Consider the following 12,060-nt stretch of genomic DNA (forward strand, 5'->3'; position numbering starts at 1 on the left):
CTGATTTCGCACTCTCCACCTCCTGCAGGAAAAGCTTCTGACCCGGGTCCAAGCGCCCTGTACAAGAAACCCGAAAGCTTTGAGGAGCAGCTTCAGACCCTTCATGGCGGGGAAGGGTCTTCGGCCGGCTTGCCTCCCACCTCCTTCCTGGGCCCCACGGTAAAGACAGCCACCGAGGAGCCCCCTGCCCTCCACGCAACATCCGCCCGGCCTCGGGTGCGAGTCAGGCAGGAAGGCGACGTTATGCCCACCCTGGACATGACGCTCTTTGACTGGACTGACTACGAAGATCTCCGGCCGGATATGTGGCCTTCAATCCAGAAGAAAGGTGTGTCCTGTTTTACCATCTCCTTTTTGCTGGGTGGGTGGGGGTGTAGTTCAGGAGGTCCTGATCCCTAAGGGACTCCAGGTTATTTATTTCACAAAATTTATATGCCGCTTGATTGCTTAAAAAAACACACACACAAAAACACCATCGAAATGGTTTACAGAAAGAATAAAATGATAAACACCCATATGGTGGTATACCTTGGTTCTCAAACTTAATCCGTTCCGGAAGTCCGTTCCAAAACCAAGGGGTGCTCTCCCATAGAAAGTAATGCAAAATGGATTCATCTTTTCCAGACTTTTAAAAACAACCCCTAAAACAGCAGTTTTAACATGAATATTACTATCTAATGAGACCATTGATCCATTAAATGAAAGCAATAATCAATGTAGGTAAAGGTAAAGGGACCCCTGACCATTAGGTCCAGTCGTGGCCAACTCTGGGGTTGCGGCGCTCATCTCGCTTTATTGGCCGAGGGAGCCGCATACAGCTTCTGGGTCATGTGGCCAGCATGACTAAGCCACTCCTGGCAAACCAGAGCAGCGCACGGAAACGCCGTTTGCCTTCCCGACCTATTCATCTACTTGCACTTTGACGTGCTTTCGAACTGCTAGGTTGGCAGGAGCTGGGACCGAGCAACAGGAGCTCACCCCGTTGCAGGGATTCGAACCGCCGACCTTCAGATCGGCAAGTCCTAGGCTCTGTGGTTTAACCCACAGCGCCACCCGCATTCCTGTGCCATAAAATAAATGAGACAGTATTGTAGATGATAAAAATTAAAATTAATTTTTTTTCTTATCTGCACTGATGATAGTCATTGTTTGGATGGGGGACTTTTATCCATTTCTGCAGTCACACAGTCAATCAATCAATCAATCAATCAATAGCTGAACTGGGTTCCACACAGTCACAAAAACAAATTAACTGAAAAATAATCAAAAACACAAAATAAATAGCAAAAACAAAAGTGCGAAATGAAGTGGTACCTTGGTTCTCGAACTTAATCCGTTTCAGAAGTCCGTTTGACTTTTGAAATGTTTGAAAACCAAGGTATGACTTCTGATTGGTGCAGGCACCCCAGAAACAATAGCAGACAGCCGTATCGGAGATTCAGCTTCCGAAAAACATTCGAAAACCGGAACACTTACTTCCGGGTTTTTGGTGTTTGGGAACCAAGGCATTTGAGTACCAAGGCATTTGAGAACCAAGGTGTTTGAGAACCAAGGTACCACTGTACTTAAAAACAACTATGGGAAACCTTCCCAAAAATAATTAAACTTGACAATAAGCTAACAACTGGATTAAAACACACACCAGCTGGCCAGAAGAAGTACAGTGGAGGCACCTACCTAACATCAATAGGCAGGGAGTTCCAAAGTATACTATCAATGCTAAAAGAGGGCTGAGGGTCTCATACGTTTGTGAACAACCTTCCTGGGCTCATTTCCCGACAGTGGGTGGGGCCAGAATGAAAAGTGGGTGTGGCAAGAGGCAAAAGTGGGTGGGGCAATGGATGGGAATCCTACCCATGTAAAATGCAGGTCTTTATACTCCACTACCCCCCTTCTTGGGATACGGGTGGCACTGTGGGTTAAACCACAGAGCCTAGGACTTGCTGATCAGAAGGTCGGTGGTTCGAATCCCCACGACGGGGTGAGCTCCCGTTGCTCGGTCCCTGCTCCTGCCAACCTAGCAGTTCAAAAGCACGTCAAAGTGCAAGTAGATAAATAGGTACCGCTCCGGCGGGAAGGTGAACGGCGTTTCTGTGCGCTGCTCTGGTTCGCCAGAAGCGGCTTAGTCATGCTGGCCACATGACCCGGAAGCTGTACGCCGGCTCCCTCGGCCAGTAAAGCGAGATGGGCGCCGCAACCCCAGAGTCGGCCACGACTGGACCTAATGGTCAGGGGTCCCTTTACCTTTACCCCCCCCCCCTTTCTCATCCTTTCTCGCTTTCTCCTCCGCTAGACAAACAGCGTGGTAAGAACGGGGGCAACGAAACCACCCCCGCCGAGGGAGAGTCCTGTGACCATCACCTCGACTGCCTCCCAGGTGAGTAGCAGCTTTCATGAGGACTAGCGCCGCTGGAGGCAAGCAGAATTGTAGGTGAGGAGAGCAAGCCCCCCGCCCCTCCTCAACCAATCCAGAGGAACGAAGATATTCACACCACGGCTCATTTGAAGCACATGACTCCCCCCCAAAGCACCATGGGAACAGTAGTTTACCCCTCATAGAGGTCCCCAGCACTCTTAACAAATTACTCAGTACTCAGGAGTCTGTGACTATATTGTTGTGGACGATCCCAATCTTCAGGCATTGAGGGGGTTCCTGGTTGAGGGAGACTGTGGTGTCTTTAGATGGTTTTATTGACACCTGCAACCTGGGCTTGGGATGGAAGAGCTAATGGCATTAACAAGCCCAAAAGATTCTTGCTTCCCCAAGTCCAGCATGGAGCAAGACATATCTCTGTGTCTCCAGCTTCCAGCACCGGCCAAAAAAACTCTCACACAAATCACAGTCCCCCTTGGCCTGTTGTTCTCCATCTTAGGGTACAGTGGCTTCTATCCAGGTGAGGTAGGAAAAGGCCCAGCTATTTGTCTCCATGGCAACGGAGCCCACTCTTTTGAGATGCAAGTGGTGGGTACTTAGCTGAGCTGCTAAAGCTATTCATTATCTTGACCGGACCTGGATCAATTCTCCTGTAGATTGTAGTCTCCCATACGCAGGATCACAAATTCAATAATAATAATAATAATAATAATAATAATAATAATAATAATAATTTATTTATATCCCACCCTCCCCAGCTGAAGCCGGGCTCAGAGCAGCTAACAGCAATAAAAGTAACACAGCATTCTAAAATTGATATTCTAAAATCAATTCAAAATCAAATGGCAACCATTGGGCTAGAGTTCTGTGAGGATTACCGAAGGAGGGGGTCAGGCTGTGCCTTGGCCAAAGGCCTGGTGGAACAGCTCTGTCTTGCAGGCCCTGCGGAAAGATGTCAAGTCCCGCTCCACCAGATCGGGGCCACAGCCGAAAAAGCCCTGGCTCTAGTTGAGGCCAGAGATCCCTTTGGCAGGGATCCTCAGAGGTCATCCAGACTGACCCCCCCCCGAAAAACCCATAACACTGTGGTCTGTACGCAGCTAGAGAAGAGAGTTTGGATGCTTCTTAACTTCTTCCCTCCTTGCATTGGCAGGATGTTGCTGTGATCTACGGGAGCACCTTTGCAAACCCCACAACCGCGGCCTTAACAACAAATGCTACGATGACTGTATGTGCACAGAAGGTGAGGGCTGACGCTTGCCTGGTGGGAGAATGTTGAAGCTGTCCCCCTCCCCAGTGACACAGAACTGGGGAGCGCCAGGAAACCGGGGATTATGGGGGTGTAAATATGTACAATTTTTCTGGCATAGCGTGTTTAAGGAGATAACATAAATCACTGGGTTCTAGAGCAGGCATAGGCAAACTTGGGTATGGGATGATGGGAATTGTAGTCCCAAAACATCTAGAGGGCCGAGTTTGCCTATGCCTGGTCTAAAGGTAGCATTATTATCAATTTACGATGGCGTGGAAGGTTTGCAGGCTATGAAGGCCTTGCTCACAAGTTTATTGAAAGCTGCACGCATTATGATAGCTAGGAAGTGGAAGGGACAAGCCAAATATAAAAATGGAATGATGGTATAAAGAGGTGTGGGAAATAGCTATGAATGATAAATTGACACGTGCCATTAAGGTAAGACGGGGAATATGCAGGAGAAATGATTTCGAGGAGATGTGGAAGGTGTTTGTCGAATTCGTACTGTTAAAACGGAAAGGGGTCAAACCATCGCAAGTGGTGTTGAAATTTTGGGAGGTTGGATAGTTACAATGGAATGGTCTCAGTGGTGGGGCACACATTTTTATTCCTATTTATTTATGATTAATACTATCGTTCTACCCGGACACTGAAGTCCAGCGCCAAGGGCCTTCTGGCGGTTCCCTCGCTGCGAGAAGCCAAGTTACAGGGAACCAGGCAGAGGGCCTTCTCGGTAGTGGCACCCGCCCTGTGGAACGCCCTTCCAGCAGATGTCAAAGAGAAAAATAACTACCAAACTTTTAGAAGACATCTGAAGGCAGCCCTGTTTAGGGAAGCTTTTAATGTTTAATAGGTTATTGTATTTTAGTGTTTTGTTGGAAGCCACCCAGATGGGCGAGGTATAAATAATAAATTATTATTTATTATTATAATTATTTGTCAAAATAAAATACTAACAAGAAGAGGGGAAAGCACTGGGGAGCAAGCCTCTCCTATGGGGTGCTCAGATGAGTGAGGAGTTGCCATCAGACACCGAAAACAAGGCCAGGCCAGCCATAGAGGCACCTGCTTAGGTGTGTCAGCCTCACTTTCAGACTGGCCAACCTTGCAGGGTGGTTGTGAGGATAAAATATGTGTGGAGGGGAGGGAACGATGCTTTTGATTTATTGACTGGAAATTAGATATCCAGTTAGACCTTTTAAATATTCAATATCAGGGGTAAAAATCTGTTTTTTGTTTTCCTCGGGAGAAAGTTGATTTCTCCTTGGGGTGAGGGAACGTTGAATTTTCCTCATCACAAATCTGCCGTTCTCCTCACTCAAGGCCTCCCCCTTCTCTCCCAATTTAGGCCTACGCTGCTACGCCAAATTTCACCGCAACCGCAGGGTGACCCGGCGAAAAGGCCGCTGCGTGGAACCGGAGTCCGCTGACGGAGATCAAGGATCCTTTATTAATGTCTAGGAAACCAGGGTGCTTTCTCTGGGCCTGGAAGCAGGAGGAATTAATTTATAACTAGTGTCACCCGGGAGGGACACAGACCAAATGACTCAGACGCTGTAGGCTAAGCTGGGATTGAGACAAGTGCATAACAAGGGAAGATTTTCAAAATTCAGTTGCAGGGGGCCGGGACACACGGCCCTTCCAACTCTTCGATTTTATGCTGCTATGAAATCTGGAGGCACAATTTTACATCTCCCCCAAGGATTTAGCAGATTTGGTCTGCTAAAATTAAGAATTAAACTCTCAAGAGCATAGCTGTCAATTTACAGATTTGAAAATAAGGGACCAGCAGCCTCGAAAATAAGGGATCAGCGGCCAAAATAAGGGATTTTAGTCAACCAACTGAAATACAAAGTTAAAAGGGACCAGATAATTTTGGAGAGCAGCACTGGTTTTTAGCCCTTCGTTTCCGGAGGTTGCTGCTCAAGGCACCAGCTGATGAAACACTGCAATTAAATAACTACAAGCAGCAACCACTTTTCACGCAAAATGAAGTCCAAGCTATGAAGATGCTGCTGCAGTTCTGTATCTTTTCTCTCGTGCTCCATCTGCAGCTCTCAGCTCCATCAGGCAGGGCGGGAGGAAGGGGGGAATAGCACCCGAAGTAAACCCGCAGATCAGACTATCCATGCTAGTCTACCACTACAAATCTATGGAAGAAACGCTTGCAGTCATTCCTCCGCTTTCTGCTTCTATGGTTAGCCCTTGGAACACCTGCCCGCGCCTCCTCCTCCTCCTCCTCCTCTCTCTCAACTGCTTTCTCTATGGTTGCCCTCGCTCTCCTCTCCAGGCTCCTCAACAATTCATAGGCTGTACCAGGCTGCCCATCTCATCCGGGTCCTTTGGTGGCACAGCCGCAGCACAGCCTAGCGGGAGCAGGGAGGCCGGCAGGGAGGGAGAGAAGCTGCTTCCTTTGAAACCGGGAAATTTAAGGGACATCATCAGTAAGGGACAGCAGTGGGACACGGCGATGGGATAAGGGAGTTTCCTGCCAAATAAGGGACGGTTGACAGTTATGCCCAAGAGGAGCTTGCTGGAGTATGCCTGTTGCTGCTCTTTCTGAGTTGCTGTTCCTGGAGGAGAGTCCCCTCTTTATTGGAGGCAGACTCCTCTGGGAGTGTCTGTATCGGGAGCGATTGAATACTATAAGCACACACACCTACACACTCAGTGAGCCATGGGGCAGAACGATAAACTTTTGTTGGAAGCTAGAGCAAGGAATCAGCAAGAGTTGCACCCGTGTCACGTCAACTGGGAAGTCTGGAGTGAGGAATAAATCCTGCAGTCTGAGCTGTCTGCTGCAGGTCTGTTGCACTGAGACTTTGGCTTGTATACAGTTGGGCGTACTGATTGAGGTGTATGTACCAGAACAAAGAGACACCTCATATACATGTTCAGGGACCCAATCCAAGCCAGGCACGGTTATAACTGCACCAATCTGTGCGAAGGACCCCAAATCCAGAAGGAAACAGACATCACTCAAACGATGCACCACGAGAATCTGAATTTCACACCCCGTGCGTTTGATCAATACAATTCCTAGTACTTTTGCTTATTATCCATTTGTCTGCACACATCAATTTGCTTCTGCTTCCTGTCAGTTGGGCGGAGGTCTGCAAAGTCCTGCCCCAGCTCTTCACCCAGAGCTTCCTGTTCATTGCCAAGCTTACTTCCATCAGGTCTAGAAACTTGAATCCCAGCAGCCATGGCATGGCTTACGATCACCTGGTTCCTAACTTCCTCCCTCCTTCTCATCCAGGACGTTGTCTCTTTTTTTAAATCAGTGCAGCATTCCCTGCCGGCTTTCAGCGTCTAATTCATTTGGTTAGCACCCTCGAATCTCAGTTATTTATCATTATTTTAGGAGGAGTTGGGGGGGGGTCCTTTGGTGGGGGAAGGGGGGGATATTTGCCTCATGAAGAGCATAAGAACGTTTCTGGTTGCAGGGAGTGGATCGCCTCCTGTTACCCCTTTAGTCAATGCCGTGATGTGCTTGCATGTTCCTATTTTGATGAGATGTAAATAAAGAGATAGTTATCCTTCACACAACCACATCCGGGCTCCTTTTTCTTTGAACAATCAGATGAGCTTGCTTCAAGCACACTCACACCTCCTAAGATCTGGGCTGTTTCACAAGTGCCCTCCTGCCACCCTCTCCCACCCGGCCAAACTGACCTCGCACTTTGCTTTCAGAACCTGCGCTGCCCTTCAACATTCTGTGACCAGTTCTTTCTCCCTCCCTCTGCCAGCAGAACATCCAAGATCATTGCATGCTGAGCCAACAGATGGCCAGGATTTTGTTTTTGTGTTAAATCATCAGTCCATCTAGCTCAGACCTGCCTGCACTGTCTGGCAGTCTCTGGGGTTTCAGAGGGTTTCCTCACCCCAACTGAACTTTGCTCCTTCCCCAATAACTAAAGCAAGATTCTAGTCCTCGTGGCTTTGAAAGCACGGGTTGATTTAAATAGGAACATAAGACGATGCCTTATGCAGAGTCAAGCCATTGCTGTAGCTGGTTTAGTATTGTGTACACAGACTGCTTTAGTTATCTCCTGCTTGGACTACTTCAATGAGCTCTACGTGGGGCTAGACTGGTGACTGGGAGCGGCTGCCGAGACCATGTAACACCAGTCCTAAAAGACCTACATTGGCTCCCAATGTACATTGGCTTCCAAGCACAATTCCAAGTCTTGGTGCTGTCCTTGAAAGCCCTAAATGGCTCGGTTCAGTATCCCTGAAGGAGCGTCTCCATCCCCATCATTCAGCCCAGACACTGAGGTCCAGCGCTGAGGGCCTTCTGGCAGTTCCCTCACTGCGAGAAGCCAAGTTACAGGGAACCAGACAGAGGGCCTTCTTGGTGGTGGTGCCAGCCCTGTGGAACGCCCTCCCATCAGATGTCAAGGAAATAAACAACTATCTGAATTTTAGAAGACATCTGAAGGCAGCCCTGTTTAGGGAAGTTTTAAATGTTTGATGTTTTATCGTGTTTTTAATATTCTGTTGGGAGCTGCCCAGAGTGGCTGGGGAAACCCAGCTCTATGGGCGGGGTATAAATAATAAATTATTATTATAATATTATAAATAAACTATTGTTTACAGGCACTAGTTAGCTCTCCTCTTCTGTCTGCTTGACTCTGCCATTTCTAAGGTGCGGTGGCCTTACGAGGCAGAGCAGCGGCTGCAAAAATCCCCCCGCACATGATCAGGTTGCAGCAAACCACATTTAGCATGAACTATGGTTTGCAATAGTAAAAGCAGAGACATCACCTTACCAACAAAGGTACATATAGTTAAAGCTATGGTTTTCCCATAGTGATGTATGGAAGTGAGAGCTGGACCATAAAGAAGGCTAATCGCCGAAGAATTGATGCTTTTGAATTATGGTGTTGGAGGAGACTCTTGAGAGTCCCATGGACTGCAAGAAGATCAAACCTCTCCATTCTGAAGGAAATCAGCCCTGAGTGCTCACTGGAAGGACAGATCCTGAAGCTGAGGCTCCAATACTTTGGCCACCTCATGAGAAGAGAAGACTCCCTGGAAAAGACCCTGATGTTGGGAAAGATGGAGGGCACAAGGAGAAGGGGACGACAGAGGACGAGATGGTTGGACAGTGTTCTCGAAGCTACCAGCATGAGTTTGACCAAACTGCGGGAGGCAGTGGAAGACAGGAGTGCCTGGCGTGCTCTGGTCCAGGGGGTCACGAAGAGTCAGACATGACTAAATGACTAAACAACAACAAAATGGTTTGCAAAACTAAGTTCAGACCGCAGGTGGTTGAAGACATGTGAAGGCAGCCCTGTTTTTAACGTCTGATGTTTTATTGTATTTTTAATATTCTGTTGGGAGCCGCCCAGAGTGGCTGGGGAAACCCAGCCAAAGGAGGGGGGTAGAAGTAATAAATGATGATGATGATGACGACTGGCACGCAGGCAGCAAGGACACTCCTGGATTTCAGGCAAGAGTCTCTCCCAGCCCTTCCTGAAAACTGAACTCAGGACCATCTTCATGAAAAACAGACACTCTACCGCTCAGATCAAGACCTAGAAACGTAGGAAGCTGCTTTGTAACAGGAAAGACCCTGGACCCCCCCCCCTTAGCTCAGTAGAGCCTGCACTGACTGGCAGCAGCTCTCCAGGGTTCCAGGCAGGGGACACGGCGAGTCCTTGCTGGAGATACCGGGGAATGAAGCTGGGAGCCTGGGCGGGCAACAGAGATGTTCTGCCACGGACAGACGGCCTCTCCTTTTGCAAAAGACTCGGTGCAAACTCCCGTTTTGTAACTCTCTGCCTCTTATCTTTCCTGCAAGGATTCTTGCTGTCCTGCTTTATCACTCCTACAGAAGAAAACTGGGTGCGAAAACTCTGCAAGGCCACAAAGAAATGACACCCAGGGCACAAACAGATTAAAACCGCTACATTGCTTCGATTAGCATTGGAGAAGGGGGGGGGGGATTTTGCTAGCCTAGGAAAGTGGGGTTTTGAGTGGGTGTTAGGATGGGCCACAGCCGAGGTTCTCTGCACATGCTCTATTTCCCCCAATAAACTCCTTTGGAGGGACGCGGGTGGCGCTGTGGGTTAAACCACAGAGCCTAGGGCTTGTCGATCAGAAGGTCGGAGGTTTGAATCCCTGTGACGGAGTGAGCTCCCGTTGCTCGGTCCCTGCTCCTGCCAACCTAGCAGTTCGAAGCACGTCAGAGTGCATGTAGATAAATATATACCGCTCCAGCGGGAAGGTAAACGGCGTTTCTGTGTGCTGCTCTGGTTTGCCAGAAGCAGCTTAGTCATGCTGGCCACATGACCCGGAAGCTGTACGCCGGCTCCCTCGGCCAATAAAGCGAGATGAGCGCCGCAACCCCAGAGTTGGTCACAACTGGACCTAATGGTTAAGGGTCCCTTTACCTTTACCTTAAACCTCTTTGGGTTTTAGTCCCTGGGGGAGTGGAGTTACTCTGCATGTGCTCAGTGGAACACAGACCTTAAAAGTCTTCTAATAGGCAAAAAAAGCCTTTTGTTCAAGGTGGGATGGCGCTCTGCCCATGGTCAGAGACACCTCACAACTGGAGGCACCAATAATTGTTGCATTCTTTTGGGCAGCAGAAGGCAACAACATCAATTAATTCCGTGGGTACATCACTCCACCTTCACAAAGGCAGGAAATAATTCAGGTTCGACAATTTGGTTTTATAAACTGCGTGTGTTTGTGTGTGTTCTCGGGGTGCCAGCCCTGAAATCCTAACTTGGAGGAAGCAGGAAACAGTCTCCATACGTGCTCAGAGAGGCCCCTTCGCATCCAGGACCGGATTTGGGTTTGATGAGGCCCTAAGCTACTGAAGGTAATGGGGCCCTTTATAAGTAAGTAAAAAAATTAATATAATTATAGTATTTATATATAGTATTATAGTAGCAAGTGGGGGTAACAGGGAACTGTATTAGTAAATAATAATATAGGCATGCTACATGTTGCCATGCAGAATGTAGGCACCCTATATGTAGAAATGAGCAAACCAGTGATATTTTAGGGAGCAGGCTAGCAGACAGGGCCCATTACGTACATCATAGGAGCCTACACAATACAAAACAAAACACTGTTGCTGTATGTAGATTTTATTTTATTGGTTTTTTATCTTATATTTTGGAAATGTACATCCAGTTTTTTCTTCCTTTGTTTTTTTTTGGGGCCCCCCCAAGACTAGCTATAGCTTGTTTAGCTTATACAATGGTACCTCGGGTTACAGACGCTTCAGGTTACAGACTCCGCTAACCCTGAAATACAGTGGTACCTCGGGTTAAGAACCGCCGCTGCACAATTTCTGTTCTTATCCTGAAGCAAGGTTCTTAACCCAAGGTGCTATTTATGGGTTAGCAGAATCTGTAACCTGAAGTGTCTGTAACCTGAAGTGTCTGTAACCCAAGGTACCACTGTAGTACCTCGGGTTAAGAACTTTGCTTCAGGATGAGAACAGAAATCGCACGGCAGCAGTGGGAGGCCCCATTAGCTAAAGTGGTGCTTCAGGTTAAGAACAGTTTCAGGTTAAGAACGGACCTCCAGAAGGAATTAAGTTCTTAACCCGAGGTTGTTGTTGTTTAGTCGTTTAGTGGTGTCCGCCTCTTCGTGACCCCATGGACCGAAGCACGCCAGGCACTCCTGTCTTCCAGTGCCTCCCGCAGTTTGGTCAGACTCACTGTCCAGCCATCTCGTCCTCTCTCGTCCCCTTCTCCTTGTGCCCTCCATCTTTCCCAACATCAGGGTCTTTTCCAGGGAGTCTTCTCTTCTCATGAGGTGGCCAAAATATTGGAGGCTCAGCTTCAGGATCTGTCCTTCCAGTGAGCACTCAGGGCTGATTTCCTTAAGGATGGAGAGGTTTGATCTTCTTGCAGTCCATGGGACTCTCAAGAGTCTCCTCCAGCACCATAATTCAAAAGCATCAATTCTTCAGTGATCAGCCTTCTTTATGGTCCAGCTCTCACTTCCATACATCACTACAGTACTGGGAAAACCATTGTTATGTACTGAGTCGAATAGGATCCAAACTGCAGCAGTCTGATTGGTCCTAGAACAATAGGATCCAAAAGGCAGCAGTCTGATTGGTCCTAGAACAATAGGATTCAGAATGCAGCAGTCTGATTGGTCCTAGAACAATGCAGCAGTATGATTGGTTGGCAGGAACGACCCAATCATGCTCCAGATTGAAGTGAATCCACAACCTGATTGGCTTACAGTAGAATTCTGGAATTAGCCAATCATGTGCAGCCCATTGTGTAAATAATGTATATAAAGCAGATACTTTGAGGGGACTTTCATTCATTCCTCCTCACCGCCATGAGCTGAATAAAGAGCATGAAATCACTTTGCAACTCTGAGTATATTTCAACCATAGCTTTAACTATATGGACCTTTGTCTCTGCTTTTTAAGATGCTGTCTAGGTTTGTCATT

At 47.9% G+C, this 12,060-nt stretch overlaps 1 protein-coding gene across 4 annotated transcripts in view; it reads left to right on the forward strand.

The window, feature by feature from the left end:
- Window positions 1-7,175, forward strand: part of DRAXIN (dorsal inhibitory axon guidance protein) — a 29,791-nt gene extending 22,616 nt beyond the window's left edge. For all 4 annotated transcript variants that reach the window (XM_079987172.1, XM_079987171.1, XM_079987173.1 and 1 more), the window contains exons 3-6: window positions 29-328; window positions 2,294-2,377; window positions 3,528-3,617; window positions 4,975-7,175. In XM_079987172.1, the coding sequence (XP_079843298.1) occupies window positions 29-328; window positions 2,294-2,377; window positions 3,528-3,617; window positions 4,975-5,087 (587 nt within the window). In that variant the 3' untranslated portion in view covers window positions 5,088-7,175. The remainder of the gene's footprint in view (window positions 1-28; window positions 329-2,293; window positions 2,378-3,527; window positions 3,618-4,974) is intronic.
- Window positions 7,176-12,060: the final 4,885 nt, after the last annotated feature.

The sequence above is a fragment of the Podarcis cretensis genome (assembly GCF_951804945.1).
Source record: "Podarcis cretensis genome assembly, chromosome: 8".
Taxonomy (NCBI): Eukaryota; Metazoa; Chordata; class Lepidosauria; order Squamata; family Lacertidae; genus Podarcis; species Podarcis cretensis.